General features: G+C 41.4%; 1 protein-coding gene across 2 annotated transcripts in view; it reads right to left on the bottom strand.

Annotated features, from left to right (window-relative positions):
• The window catches only part of scn5lab (sodium channel, voltage gated, type V-like, alpha b), a 112,044-nt gene that overhangs the window by 42,771 nt on the left and 54,788 nt on the right, over positions 1–14,485 (bottom strand). For both annotated transcript variants that reach the window (XM_036522610.1, XM_036522609.1), the window contains exons 14-15: positions 14,290–14,463; positions 12,964–13,320 (exon numbers count right to left, since the gene is read on the bottom strand). In XM_036522610.1, the coding sequence (XP_036378503.1) occupies positions 12,964–13,320; positions 14,290–14,463 (531 nt within the window). The remainder of the gene's footprint in view (positions 1–12,963; positions 13,321–14,289; positions 14,464–14,485) is intronic.

Below are 14,485 nucleotides of genomic sequence, written 5' to 3'. Positions count from 1 at the left end.
TCTTATGCCTGGATATTATATTGCCTACAGGTACTGTATGTGTAAGAAGGACAAGTGTAAGGTCAAGTGGTATATGTGATGTTAACAGACCCAGACAATATGCTTCAGGAAGACACTTTGCTCATTTTGAAAGATTGCCATTCATCTGCAACTTCAGCAGCAGCAGCACTCGGATTATTTTAGGTCCATCTTAGTTCGTCATGTCTCCACAGAAGAAAAACTGAATTGGGGGGGGGGGGGGGGGTGTTGGGGAGTGAGAGTAGACTAGTTGGCTCATTCATAGGACCACTTTGCTATTGTAGTTCTGCATGGGTGGATGGTATTGTGCCACGTGACAGAGACTAATGGTTGGCAGGCGGCAGGCTGGGGTAAAGAGTCGGAGTCACATCACCAAAAGGGAGACTTCTCCAGGGAAACCTTGACGATTTCCCATCTATAAGCAGTTGTCTGTAATTACGAGTGATTAAAGTTTGTTCTCAGCGTCTGACACAGATGCACCCTGGTGTGAAGAACAGCTGCTCTGCCACAGCACTACAAACAGAACTTCCATTGAGTGGCTGGGCTCGTGAAGCAGAGAGCACCACTTTGAAGAGGTGCTGCACATGTGTCTCAATGGCTGTGAAAGTTAATCGGAGTCTTCATGGCGGTTTATTGTGATCACAGTAATTCCAGCGTAGGTGACCTGATAAGGCAGGCCAAACTAGTTTCGGAAATTCCCAATAAACACAATGAAAACAGTGCAAACATATATGTTTATGCTTACAACATTTTTGCATATACAGTACTAAGGAGAACTGACTGCAGTGCAGAAAAGTTTTTTGGTTTGTACGACCTGTGTGATCTGAAAATATAGAAATGATAGGGTAGCAATTTAGCACAACAAATACAAATAGTAAATAACAAATAAATTCAACAATCCTTTAAATTGTCCCTATAACCTCCAGTGCAATATTTCAATGTTCACAAATTATCTGTACACACCTGAAATACAAATATACAGCACCATGAATTACTTTTCCTGTGTTCAGAATCAAGTCATGTAACCTCACATCTGGGAATGAACTAGCCCCTGTCAAAGAAGTGCATATACTGAATAGTTGAATCTGACATGCACATTAACCATTAAAGCATGAATTTTAAAAATAAAGAACATACATAACAGACCGCAGGCTTCCGAGTAGTAAAATGACAAGCATATGATCACATCATCATGATTTACAGCCACACCCCTCTTCACTGAATTGAGAAATAAACATTACATTCCTTAAAAAAATAAAAGGGCTAGCATCTATAAAGGTTTACTGGATGCTGCTTGAAATAAAAGGTCATAAAAAAATTGCAACAATACTGGAAGGGGGATGTCATTTTCAAGGTCAATGTTCCACTCCAAGGGTTAAAATGGAGCTCTGGGTCTCCTCCAGCTCATCAAGATTCACACTGCATGTCAGCCCGCTGTATGTTTCTTTACATCGGACAGTCTTCTTATATGTGAGCTCCAGCTACTAATTGTCAATGGCGATCACATGGCTGCCAATTAGTAATGAGCTGCACCTGGCTGCTTCTTCCAGGTAGCTCTGAGCCCTGTGGGAACTGTAATGTTTTTCCTTCCCAATTACGATTCTCATGACACAAAATGGCAGACATTTCTTAAAGGAGTACACCTTTTTGAGGGTGCAGCCTCTCAAAACGCAACATAATATGCAAAACAGTGTTACTTTTTTGTTCAGAAAAAGACCTCGTATAAATAATGAATGGGTATATTTATAAGAAATACTTCTTTATTGTCTGAATAATTCTGATTTTTACTGCACCCATATAAGCCATTTCATATTGAACCATGTAATTGTCTACCTTGTCTATGTTTAATATTCCTTTAAGATATTTATAATTTAAGTTGGCTGTATTGTGTCTTGGTATATCATTTTACACTATGGAGAATGATGCAGCAGGTAACTTGAAGAGGTGTTCCCCCAGAGGAATCTGTGATTGTGGATCGTGCACGGATTCCGTGGAATCAGGTGTCTGCAGCAGAACTTTCGCAGAAACATGCTTTTAATGACATCTCCCATTTGAATACATTACCACAACATGGATTTATGTCTAACAGATCATTACACAAGAGCTATCAATATTTTTTGTTAGTTGCTTAAGTCAGTTGCTTGTTGCTTGAAACGAAAAGGATTCTCTTCCACTTAAATTGATAAAGCTGAAAAAATAAGTTAAATGTCCTTTACATCTGCTTTTGATTTTTATTCTTTCACAAATTTAATGTTTATAACAATAGTAATTATGTATTTTTACATACATGTTTGCAATAATACTTCAATGTCTTATTTCAAAGTATAATACCAGTATTTTACAAATTGTGTGCTTAATGTAGTAGCAAGAGGTTTGCATATGACTGCAGAATGGCTTTTTGAATGTAGAATTGCTGCAGAAATTAAAAAATATTCTGTACATTTTTCATGGGACCATTCTATTGAATCCAAAGGCTTACAGCAGATTTATTTTTTATGAACACCACTGTATTTATGCCACAGTACAGAGTCGAGATCTAAAATAGATCTTCTCGAGTCAATGAATAAATGGTTAAAATGTGAGCAAAAGGTATAGAAATAAACACACCTTGGGATACAAAAGGATTTCAATGCCAAAGTATAAAAGGGGCATTCTTGTACAAGTTACTTATTTGTAGTTGGAGGTCGTGTCTCAGATTGAGTGCCCCATATGTGTGATGTCTGAAAGCTAAAAATAACCAAAGTAATACTGGCCTTTGTTTCTGGGAAGGAGTCTTGATCCAAGCTCATTAGTTATGAGTTTTCAGCTTACAGCTGGTATTAAAGCAACATCTGGGTAGCTAAACCATAGATGTCTCCTTTCCTTGGCACCAGAAAACACCAAATGAGGGTCACAACCTAGATTTCCCTATTCAAAATATCTAGGATTAAGATACAACCTTAAACTTAACATCCATGGCCTGCTATCTCCACCGTCTATTGTTTAACTTCAAGAGGTCATCACTGTACTGTAAGTGTGCTATCCGACTAACGCACCTATTCTTGAGATGTGGAACCCCCCCCCAGCATTAGTTAAAGTGCAATAGGAGCCTGTTCAGTTCGCAGTCTTGAGGCTATAAATAGACCATTATCTATGAAGCCAGACACAGGCAGCTGACCTATGTTATCATACAGTACCTTTGCAGAAACAACAGGTGGTAGTTATGCCAGTCATTGTACACTCTTTCATAGAACACAGGAAGGGGAAAAAACACATGAGGATAATAATCCACACTCAGAATAGTAAATATTTTAAGTACATACAACAAATAAAGTTAATGCTACTGTTCCTAGTACTACTCATAATGAGGAGATTATGACAATTGTTATTATCATCATCATCATCATTATTGTCATCATCATCATTATGAATAATAATTTTTGCTTACATTAAGTTGGCTGGCTCGGAATCCTAAATAAACAGCTCCAGATGGAAATGAGCTGACATCACTTTTCAGTCTGAGAGGAAAGGACAGATGCTGGATCTCCCCACAGCAGGCTATGCTATGGCCAGCATTTGAAGCTGAACGTCCAATACAATGCCCTTGGCGGCTGTTGACGTCTGTGCTCTTTTTGGAGGCATCATCTGCTTTTCGGAGCCCTTGAATCTGTTTGTTTTTTTTATCTTAAAAACAGTAGCAGGCATCAGCCTGTCATTTAAGCATTCACAGAGCGGCTTACTCTGACTCACCCAGCACAAAGAGGTGAAGTGAGACATTTTGCAATGGATCAAACAGCAATTTGAGAAAAAATATGTGTTGATTTGCATATGTAATGTGTGCTTAAGTCTGGCCTCAGTTAAAGAAGATCTGGTGGATGATCTGATGACAGCGGCCCACATCAGGGGGCAGGACATTCAGCAGACACTTCTGTGCTAGACAAACTGACTGCTTTCCCCCTAATGAGAAAGCATGACTGAAGCCATAATGTGCACTTTATGACCAAGAGGTCCTTCAAACGGATTGTAGAGCTGTGACCAAAAAAATGAAATCTGCGTTAATCAGGCACATAAAGACCACATCCTAAAGTCAAGCCCTGAAAAAGATCAGCATGTACTTGTCCACAACATAGCTTGTTAGATGCTTTCCACCTGTAACTGTTTATTGAGGACTCTGTGAGCCAGCTGAAATATTTTGATGATTGGTCATAAAATACACATGGAATGATTTTGAAGAATCTGTGATTCCGTTCCTGGGTTTTCCAGCCTGGCTCACAAAAGATTCGCAGTGAATGTCTGTTTCCTTATACAGAGCATATTCGCACGCCAACAAATTATGCATCAGTGAAAAGTGTTCAACCTGGAGCTAAACTCTAGTCGAATTTGTTCTCTTAATGGCAGCTCAGTCCTGCACTCTTGACAATGTCCTGGAGACTATGGACTTCCACCGAAGAATGGAACTAAAAATCTTCCAAAATTTGTAATTACATACTAAGTATGTAAATATACATTATTTGTTGTACTGGAGTTCTGCCACATGTTGGAGATACTTTAACACTTTACAATTGAGCAAAACACAGTGTCCAGGTGATACAGAATGGCAACCCCCAACAGGCATCATGACACCTACTTAACCTTTCCAGCCATAAATGCTCCCACTTTGTGTTTTGCCTTGATCGTTGACCATTTCAGCCATGTTCTTTTTGAATGGCAAAGCACAATGTTTTGCCCGTTTTCCTGGCCAACATTAGATTGTTCATGTTGTACATGCTTTCAGTATTAATCTTAAAACAAAATCAAGCTGAGTTGTGAAGTCAGAGCGGGGGCAAAAAGCTAAGTGAGTCAGCAAAAGACCCTGCAGTAACAGAATGTGAGAATAAGGCAAAAATCTAAATAACAGGCTGTACTCTTCTCATTAAATATTGTGCACTCTTGTGTCAAATGCGATCAGGTTATGCCCATTGCTCAAAAAAGCCATTATTCTTTACTTGTGACTGTGCACATTTGATAAGAACTATCTCTTGGCTGGAGCACCATGATGCTTCATATTTAGTTACTAAATTGTACGAACTTTACAACACATCCAGATCTCCACAACATCAGAATAGTTATTGTGTTTGTGGTGATCCACTCACCCTGAATATGTTTAATGCGTAGGGGAGAGTGGTATTTACACAGGGAAACCTGGGGCATGGTCTTTTTTAGGCAGGACAGTATTTATTTAAGAAACCTGTTTTATATATAATGCTACGCTGGAGAGTGACAGATGTCATCGGATCATGTGAAGGCACTCACTGAGGGCTAATCCCTTTTGGAATGCTAGTTAAACCCATGACCTCTGACCCCTGCAGACACATCCGTTTTCCCAGAACTTTGCGTACAGTACCAGCTGTAGGGCAGTCACATGATCATAGTAAGCAATGAAAATACTTTAGCGTAATTTAACCACTGTCGGATTTTGCCTTCTGTTTTCGCTAGAGACTGTCAGTTCTATTTTAATGTTGCTTTGCTCTCAAGACACACAAAAAAACATAAAAATATGTTATTTTACAAACCTTGTATCTAACAAGACTTACAAGCACAACATTATGAATATGTCATATATGAATCTTTCATTTCTATGATATTTTAAAGATTAATGACCCTGAGCTGCTCAGTCACTGAGTGAAAGAGATTTGAGGCCATACTTTTGTTCTACAATACCGGGTTAGTGGTTTGTATCTGAGACTTGAGAGAAGGTATGGATAAAAATAACCTGTCTTATTTAGTTAGTTATTGACTAACTGCTTTAAAAGTAACAACACATCAAATTTTGAGGCTGTCAAATTGTGTGTAACCAAAGCACTGAACAGTGTATAATTTTGGAACTATGAAGAACTATTGTTGTTCTCTCCATAATGCGTATTTATTGCAATTTGTTATGCTTTTGCCCTTTTTCACCTGATTTGAAACTGCCGATTGTGCACTAGGCAAGTCTCCTAATCACACCCTCTGCGCTCAAACAGGAGCAGTGAAGCAAGGTGAGTGCAATCCTAAGATGCACTCCGACGCAGCCAGAAGCTATTTTTCACACTTGCAAGCCTGACAGTTCACCACAGCAGGGCACACAGTGATTGGAGGATGGGTGCACCTCCACTGATGTCACTGGGGGACTTTGCAAGCACCTCACAAGCCATTAGGGAGCACAGCAGTGGAAAGACAGGGACGCTGTGCCCGTGCAACGCTGTGCAAAGCAAAGCCAATTTGCAGGCTCCCGGTCATGATGACACAGCCAGGCTGCAGCTTGTGTCACAACCACTGAGCCATTCAGGAGGCTCCCTTATACAATATAAGAATATACTGACAAGGTCACTTGGTTTAGGCTAGAACATTAAAATCTGCCATTTTCATTACGGTATGAATTGACTTTAATTGCGCAAAACAGCACTTTCAAGATGACAAACAGCAATCAGGGGCTGCCATAAAATGCTCGTTGAAAAATGTGATATTGCCTTACTTTCTTTTGCTGTTCTAACACAGATTCTGGTATACATAAAAGAATGAAAGCATGTTCACTTAAAAAGTACCATATTATTTGTGTTTAATTCAATATTTGAAGAATATTAGAGTATCCATAGTGGTTACTTAAAAGCATTAAATTAACTAATGACAAAAAACCCCCACAAAATCTTCCTTTCAGTACTGAGAGTCCAACTTAACATTGGTGAGGACATATTTTAAAGCATACTGGAAAATTATATTATAAATTGGAACATACCCTGACAAATTAATTTCTAATTCCATCAAAATTATCAAAAAAAAAAAAAAATACTGCACAAGATTTTCCCAGACCCTGATGTTTGGATTTCTTTGTGACATCAATTAAGTATGTGTACAGGAGCTGCAAGCCTGCCACACCCATCCAAGCAGAATGAGTAATTGATTAGCATACATGTCAGATGATTCTCCTTCAAGACAATTTCCAAAAAACATTATTGTGTAAAAGCACTGAAAGCAGTTCCTGCATCTACATTACCAATAGTAGTATCTCCGCCATCTGCAAATATAAGGCTAACTTTCAGTACTTATTACAAAAAGCACATGTTTCCAGTTCAATCCAAAGTGAATAACATCTAACATCAAAACCTCATTTTGCAGATCGGACAAGACCTGATGAAACTGAAATCCAGGAGCACGGAATTTCAACTTTGGGGGACGATGGCCTACTGCTGTTAGGATGTGGGGAACATGGCATGGAAAAATAAAGACACATGGCATCTGAGGGAAAAATGTAAAGAGAGAAGTGCGGTGTTCCAGGAGCAGCACTTGACACCGGTGAGGCGCTAACTACCGACAGACGTGCTAAGGCATTAGCACCTTGCATACTGAAGAGTCAGATAGGGCTGAGTCCAGTCAAGAGGAACAGAAGCATGACACATGACATAGTGGGGTGACTATTAAAAGAGAGCCACTTGAGGCTCTAAGTTACAGACACCAAGCAGGCAGCAGGGGAAGGTTTGAGACCAGGAAACTGAAGCTCCTGGGACACATCTGATACAGAGGGAAGGCGAGAAGACTTGGAGTTAGCTAAATAATTATTCAGGAGTTGTCGTGAGGAGACTGGGTGTGTGTTCTTATCACAGCTATACTGTAATTTAAACTCTAGGATAACAAGGTGCAAATAATGCTCTGAGAGGGAGAAGTGGATTCACTTTTTGGTGTTTGTTTTTTTCCTGCTTTGTCCAAGACAGCATTTCCCTAACCTCTCCTGGAGGACCCCTTTGTCCTGCATGTTTTAGGTCTCTCCCTGCTCCAACACAGCTGATTTAAATGATCAGTCTGTTATTAAGCAGCTTCAGGAGTTCAAAACGAGTTGATCATTTGAATCAACTGTGTTGGAGCAGGAAGAGATCTAAAACATGCAAGACAAGGGGTCCTCCAGGAGAGGTTTGGGAAACGCTGGTCTAAGAGAAAGAATGATGTTTCCAAATTACTTCTGACTGAATAGCATTCACAAAAATCACTGTGAGTTCCAGCTGCAGCCCAATCATAAACCAATCTAATTTCTTCTGGTCTATGGAATATGCAACCAGTGTATTCAACATTGATCACTCACTATTTCAGTGACATATATCTGGCTAGCTTTTTCCACCAGGTCAAAAGTGGAAAGGGTACTCACTTTTCATTGAGATGGAAGTGCTTCTGACCATAGCCTAGCCAAATTCTCTGATATCACATACTGTATGTTCATTCAATTTTAGATACAAATGCAAGCATATAACCCCTTAAATACAATTTTTATGTGAAAGTGTTTCGTATCTGTATGATTCAAGGATCACCTTTGCCCGGAACAAGCCCATGCGGTCAAGCTAATTTGAGAGACACTGACATGTAGAATGAGGACTACTTTCAGTACGTCAGTTTCGTTTTCCACAACAGTAGAACGTGAGCCGCAGTGGCACAAATGTATGCTACCATTTTGAGTCTCAAAAACTTCAATTCAAAGAGGCAACGTTGCCCATCTGATAATACCACTTTCACCTCTCTGGTTACCATGTCCCGCCTTATATAGCTCTAATTATTCTCACAGCAACACAAACTGAAAGCATATCCATTCCTATCAGCAATGATGACTGAAGCAAGCCGCATGCACTCTGCCCTCTGCGCAGTGTCCCTGTCTCTTTACTGTACAAATATCCGCCACTGGCGGTTTCCACTGCGCGAGCCCAGCTTCCTTTGGCGTTCATGTGTAAGACTGAACATGGTAAGATAACACTCCTCCACCGAGATTAAAGGGATGATTAAAAGGAAAAGTATCCCCATAGTTCCATCCAGGGCCAGTGTATACCTGACCCCTGGTGACCCACTTATGGTAGAATACGCATCTTGAGTTACCACACCTAGCTAAAGATCCTAGCAGCCTGCTTTTCAGAGCCACTGGGCTGCATAAATGGCAGGACTCTGACTGGACTCCAGAGAATGCTATCGCCATGGCGCTGCAGAATTCGACCCCCCCCACCACCTTCCACGCAGGCCCACGTGGAAGTGACATTTCCATGCGGCGGTCTGTGCAGCTGTCATCTACTCCCTATGAGAGACGTGCACGGGGCCGACAGGGGAGGGGAGGGGATTTCACCAAACATCTCAAGAAAAACAAAAGCCATGCCTCTAAACAAAACAGCGACGGGAAAGCCAATGTCATCTGAAGCGGAGGTCAAACGGCCTTGCATCAAACGATCCGGGCAACATTCTGCTGCTGTCAGAGAAATCTGGAATTCCAAAACATCAGTCTCACACTCAGCACTTCACGTATCTCGTACCATACCAGATATGAGCTTACTTTGAGCCAACGCTTGTTTTTTAGCATCGATCTTTAGTTTCACACAGCATCGTCTGAAACAATACCTTGTGCCTCTACAACTGTTTTGTGCCCGTGTATGAACGCGTCACGTGAATACCAGACCTTCTCAGCGTGTCCACATGACGTCACGGTGTCCTGCTGCTTAGTGTATACTGTATCTAATTTAAATAATAGTGTGTTACTGCTTAGTCAGTACAGCGTGGTTGGGATCGAGATGCTTTGCGAGGGGTTTAACTTCAGACATTTATTAGCCTTGTAAATCTTTGGAGGTGATATCTTGTGACGTTCATAATGGTTATGCAACGCGTCTAGCTGTCCTCCTTTTTGACAGATCAGCCACGACAAACATAACAAGGGAAACGTATTCATGAGCAGGCAAACCATTACTGGGGGTGCCCTCTCAGAGAAACTTAACATTGGTTGATGTGTATCGCTGAGTAATTTATGTTCTACCAGCCTGCCCTACAGTCAGGGCATGTTTAGAGGCAAGACATGTCACATGACATGCTCGTTTCCCCTCTATTTGTCTTGTTAATGCCTCTCTTAATTGGGACTTAATCATGAGCATGGAAACGCATCATGGCCCAATACGCTTGTATCTATGGTGACAGAATCACAGATAAAACAGCACCTAGTATTTGCTAACTGTGTTATACACTCTGGACATCTACAGAAGGAATAGATCTATTGATACAGAGCTGAGTAACCTTCATGTAGTGGTTGATTTTAACTTTAAAATCAGTATGTCCTGCAACTGCTTCATATGTTTGTACCACGCTGAGCTGAATCTATTCTAATGCAATGCACTGCGTATGAACAACCTTAGTAAAAACCCTTTGACTCAATTGCTTCCTCCGGAAACAAATTACTGTGGTATGTTGACAAATACATTTAGCTTTGGTACCTCCTGGATGCCAGGATCGACGTAGCCTGTAGTAAGGACAACAAGCAATGGAACACACCATTCCCATCCAGAGGGAGAGCACTCTGGGAAGGCAGGGATAGTGCAAATCTCTGCTTTCTATAGTCTCCCCAAGCAGATGTCCAGCCTGTGATTCAGTCAGGGCAAACCTCACTCCATCACAGACTGCTTCATAACTGCCATATACTGGAACAGCACAAGGAAATGGACCTCACAGACTGCAAAACTATTTGCTGGTTTATGCTTTGTAGATTACAGCAGTGCATACAAGGAAAGGGTATATATTTCAAAAGTGAAAAAAAGATTTTTCAATTGACTTTCATTTCATTCTGTAGACCACGGCTGGGATCAGTTCCATTTCAATTCAGTCAGTTTAGGAAATGAATTTAAATTCAATTCATTACTTCAATTCTCATGATGACCGACTTTTAATTCATGAAGTGACTTTCACTTTATTGACTGAACTGAAATGGAACTGACCACAACTGTAGACAGCTGTAGATAGAGAACTAATCAGAGGTTTTATGTTTTAAAGACAGCAAGCAACATTTGTTTTACGCATGCGATGGCACTCAATATATCATTGCTTTTCCCTGATGCACTGACAGTGGCACAGCACTGCAGGGCCAACAATGTTTGCAGAGCAGCAGCACCTGTCCATGTGTCATTTAGGGTGGAAAACCCCTCACCCTGACGGCCTTAAGGACACGGCTTGAAGCCTTGTGTGTGTGTGTGTGTGTGTGTGTGTGTGTTTGTCTGGTTGTGTGTGTGTGCGTGCGTGTGTGCACATGCGCACGCATTCGGATGACTAAAACAGAGTTAAGTGGCCAGTGCTATGTGGAGGAGGGCTTAGAGCTGCTTCGCAGTTGTGTCTGTGATCCAGCTACACCTGGAATCTTCATCTCCCAGGGGGCAGCAAGGTAGCTTCCATGTTCCCCTCTTCTTGAGTGATCTCTTTCTCTCCACATTAACAACATGATAGAATCAGTGACATCTGTTGTCTTTATTTGAGAGGGCTATTTTTAAATTTCCCCTTTCCGCCTTCAGCTTTAGGAAATTGTGGTTTGCCAAAAAGTTGTTGCACGCATTCAGGTTTTCTTATGTAAGCGCTTCAGACATCAAAACATCAGACATCATTGAGTGGAAGGATGACTGCATAATTAGAAAACAAAAACTCCAGCCAGTTAAGAGGGGTAGTCCCTTAAACCTCTAGAAACGGTTTAAAACTATACAAAACAAACCCTATTGCACCTTACGTGGCGTGTCCTTTTGTTCCTGTTAAAGACGGCCATTTGGGCTGTGGCCACTTTGCATTATGTGAACCGGCGAGCGATATCCGGCACAGAAGCCCTTTTGAAATTGAACCTGGCCAAAGAGGGGAGGGCACCTCCGAGCGCCTGCGAGAGCTCCGGCAGCGCCAGCCATACCACCGAGACTGCTATGCAAAGCAGGGGACCTCTGGCCAATCAGGGAGGCCGGGTGCAGAGGATCGTGTTGTCATCCCGTTGCAAAGAGTCATGAAGATTAGCTCACCCTTTGCCAAAACCTCCAACCATGGGAAAAATGAGAGGGATTGGCAGGGGGGCCAGGGGCACTTTGGTGCAGCTGTAGAGATAATAGCTAGGGATGTTGACAGTGACATGGACCACATTTGTGCAACTCGAGACTGAGCCGAGATGACATTAGAGACGCATCCTTTGCACGGAGAAAGCCATATGCACGTCTGTTTCTACATGCTAATGTAGCGCGGGCATGTGTTATCTTTGTGCCCCGTCAAAGTCACACCAGCACCACAGAAGGACAACACCAGCACCACAGTGTTAGCGGTGCATGAGGACAGCATGAGATAACATGCAGATCAATTGAATTCAACCGCATGTAGTTATACATAGTGTACTGCTTACTTAATCCTAAGTATAATAATGCTACTCCTAAAACATATTCATCATATTCATTTCAAAACATATTGCGCTATATTTACAGCAACACCTTCTTATCACTTTCTGATACATACACGAGTCTCCAAACTGCTTATTTTGAGCTTACCAAATACTGTGCAGTTAAAATCCTTCCTATATTTGAAGTTAAATGAGTCTTTTAACCTACAACAAAAAAACTCACATTTTTCTTTTTCCAAAATCAATTTGCTCATAGCCCAGATCCTGAGTTTTTAATGGCACAGTCTGAAACACAAGGCTAACAATCCAGGGCTGGTTGAGGGCATTGATCCTCATGAAACAACAACTCAACAATCTATAGTACTCTATGCACAACTGTGCCTACCTTTTAATTCTCTAATTTTGTGCATACTGCGTCTAATTTATGCCAAATTTAGTCCAGCACATCAACATTCATTCCCAACGGGTACGCAGGACACACTGTATATACAGCGCTTTATATAGTATATAAACCATGTCATGAGGATTTCCTGTATCAAATTCCACAAAATGCAAACTATCCATGCCAAGGGTTTAGACCAAAACAGGTGAGAAAGAAGGCATATTCCATGTCTTTCAGGGAGAAAACCAAGCAACTGCTGCTCTGCTATTGCCACCACACTACAATGCATCACTATCTTCAACACAGCACTAATACACCACAAAGCACACTAAAACATATAGCATGTCTACTTCAACCGCACGAGTGCTGTACAGTTGTGACAAAGTAACACGCATAAAAAAGACATAAGAAGAGGGAAACAACTCACCACCAAGTTTCCTATCACCATGACAAGCATGAAGACCAGGATGCAAAGGGGCTGTCCGGCCACTTCCATGCAATCCCACATGGTCTCTATCCACTCCCCGCACAGAACCCGGAAGACAATGAGGAAGGAGTGAAAGAAGTCCTTCATGTGCCAGCGGGGCATGGTACAATCCTTGGAGATCTTGCAAACGCAATCCTGATAGTTCTTCCCAAACAGCTGCATGCCCACCACAGCAAAGATGAAGACAATGATTGCCAGGACCAGGGTCAGGTTCCCCAGGGCACCCACGGAGTTCCCGATGATTTTAATCAGGGTGTTGAGGGTGGGCCAAGACTTCGCCAGCTTGAAGACTCTCAGCTGAGGAAAACAAGCAGTATTCAGTCCAAGCACTGAAAATCGTGAATCAAAAATTTGATCATTTTGGCTGAAACACAATGAAACTTCATCCTTTGATAAGCAGAGTTTTTCTACCATTTACATCCAATATGCTCAGACAGCATTCCCTAAGGAATGTACGTACACAGCAAACACTAAACATTAACAAAGGTCTCCATCATTATAACGGCTATACATTTGCATTTCACCTGCCCAGGAATTTCAAACCCATCCTACAGTTACGGGTATTTTTGAGATTCTCCACAGTGTTCGCAGAGGCCAAGACCATCTCCTGCCAGCATCCCTTTAGTGAGCGATAAGGATTCCTGCTCATAATGCCAAAGCTTTCATTACAGAGTTAAGAGAAAAGCCACTGTGAGTGTGTTTCAAATGGAGCATTGTGATGTGGAACTGTGTTTAGGGCATTTCTTCAGGAACTCAGTGAGATTCCACACGCTATTTCATCAAGACTTTGTACTGAAATGTAGCAGCACCTACAGTATGCATAAAGTGTATAAATGCATCAATACAATGGGAAAGAGGAAAGGCCTACAGTATTATAATGCATGTATTGTGTGTGCACATGTGCATGGATTGCAATACTGTGTGTGTACATGTACATGTTTATGAGTACCTATCAGTTGGGCTTGCTATCAGTTTTGTATTTGCAGCCTAATACTGACAGATTTTCTATGAGAACCTCAGAATTAACTACTTTTGTAGTTCCTTTTGTTTTGTCATACATGCTTTTAAAGATTTGAAAAGGAAAAAGGTGGCAAGTTATCAGTTTTAAGGACATTCTCTCTGTGTGGGTAAAGTTGGACGACTGTCTCATTGTGCCAAAGGAGGTTGGAATGATGACCACTTTGGTTTGATATGAATTCATTAGTCAGAAACAAAGGCGAATGTCATTTTCTGTGTCACGGTGAAGACAGGAAGTTGATGAGGTACCAGTCTGAATGAACGCAGCACTGACAATCCCTCCACATTGGACAGGCCTAGCTCCATCAGGCTGAGGGAGACGATGATGCTGTCAAAAATGTTCCAGCCTTGCTGGAAGTAGTAGTATGGGTCCAGGGCGATAATCTTCAAGACCATCTCAGCTGTGAAGATCCCTGTAAATACCTAGTAAACACAAAAAACATAT

The sequence above is a fragment of the Megalops cyprinoides genome, chromosome 2, assembly GCF_013368585.1.
Source record: "Megalops cyprinoides isolate fMegCyp1 chromosome 2, fMegCyp1.pri, whole genome shotgun sequence".
NCBI lineage: Eukaryota > Metazoa > Chordata > Actinopteri > Elopiformes > Megalopidae > Megalops > Megalops cyprinoides.
Note: the sequence above shows the minus strand (reverse complement) of the source record. Positions and strands in the feature narration are given on the sequence as shown.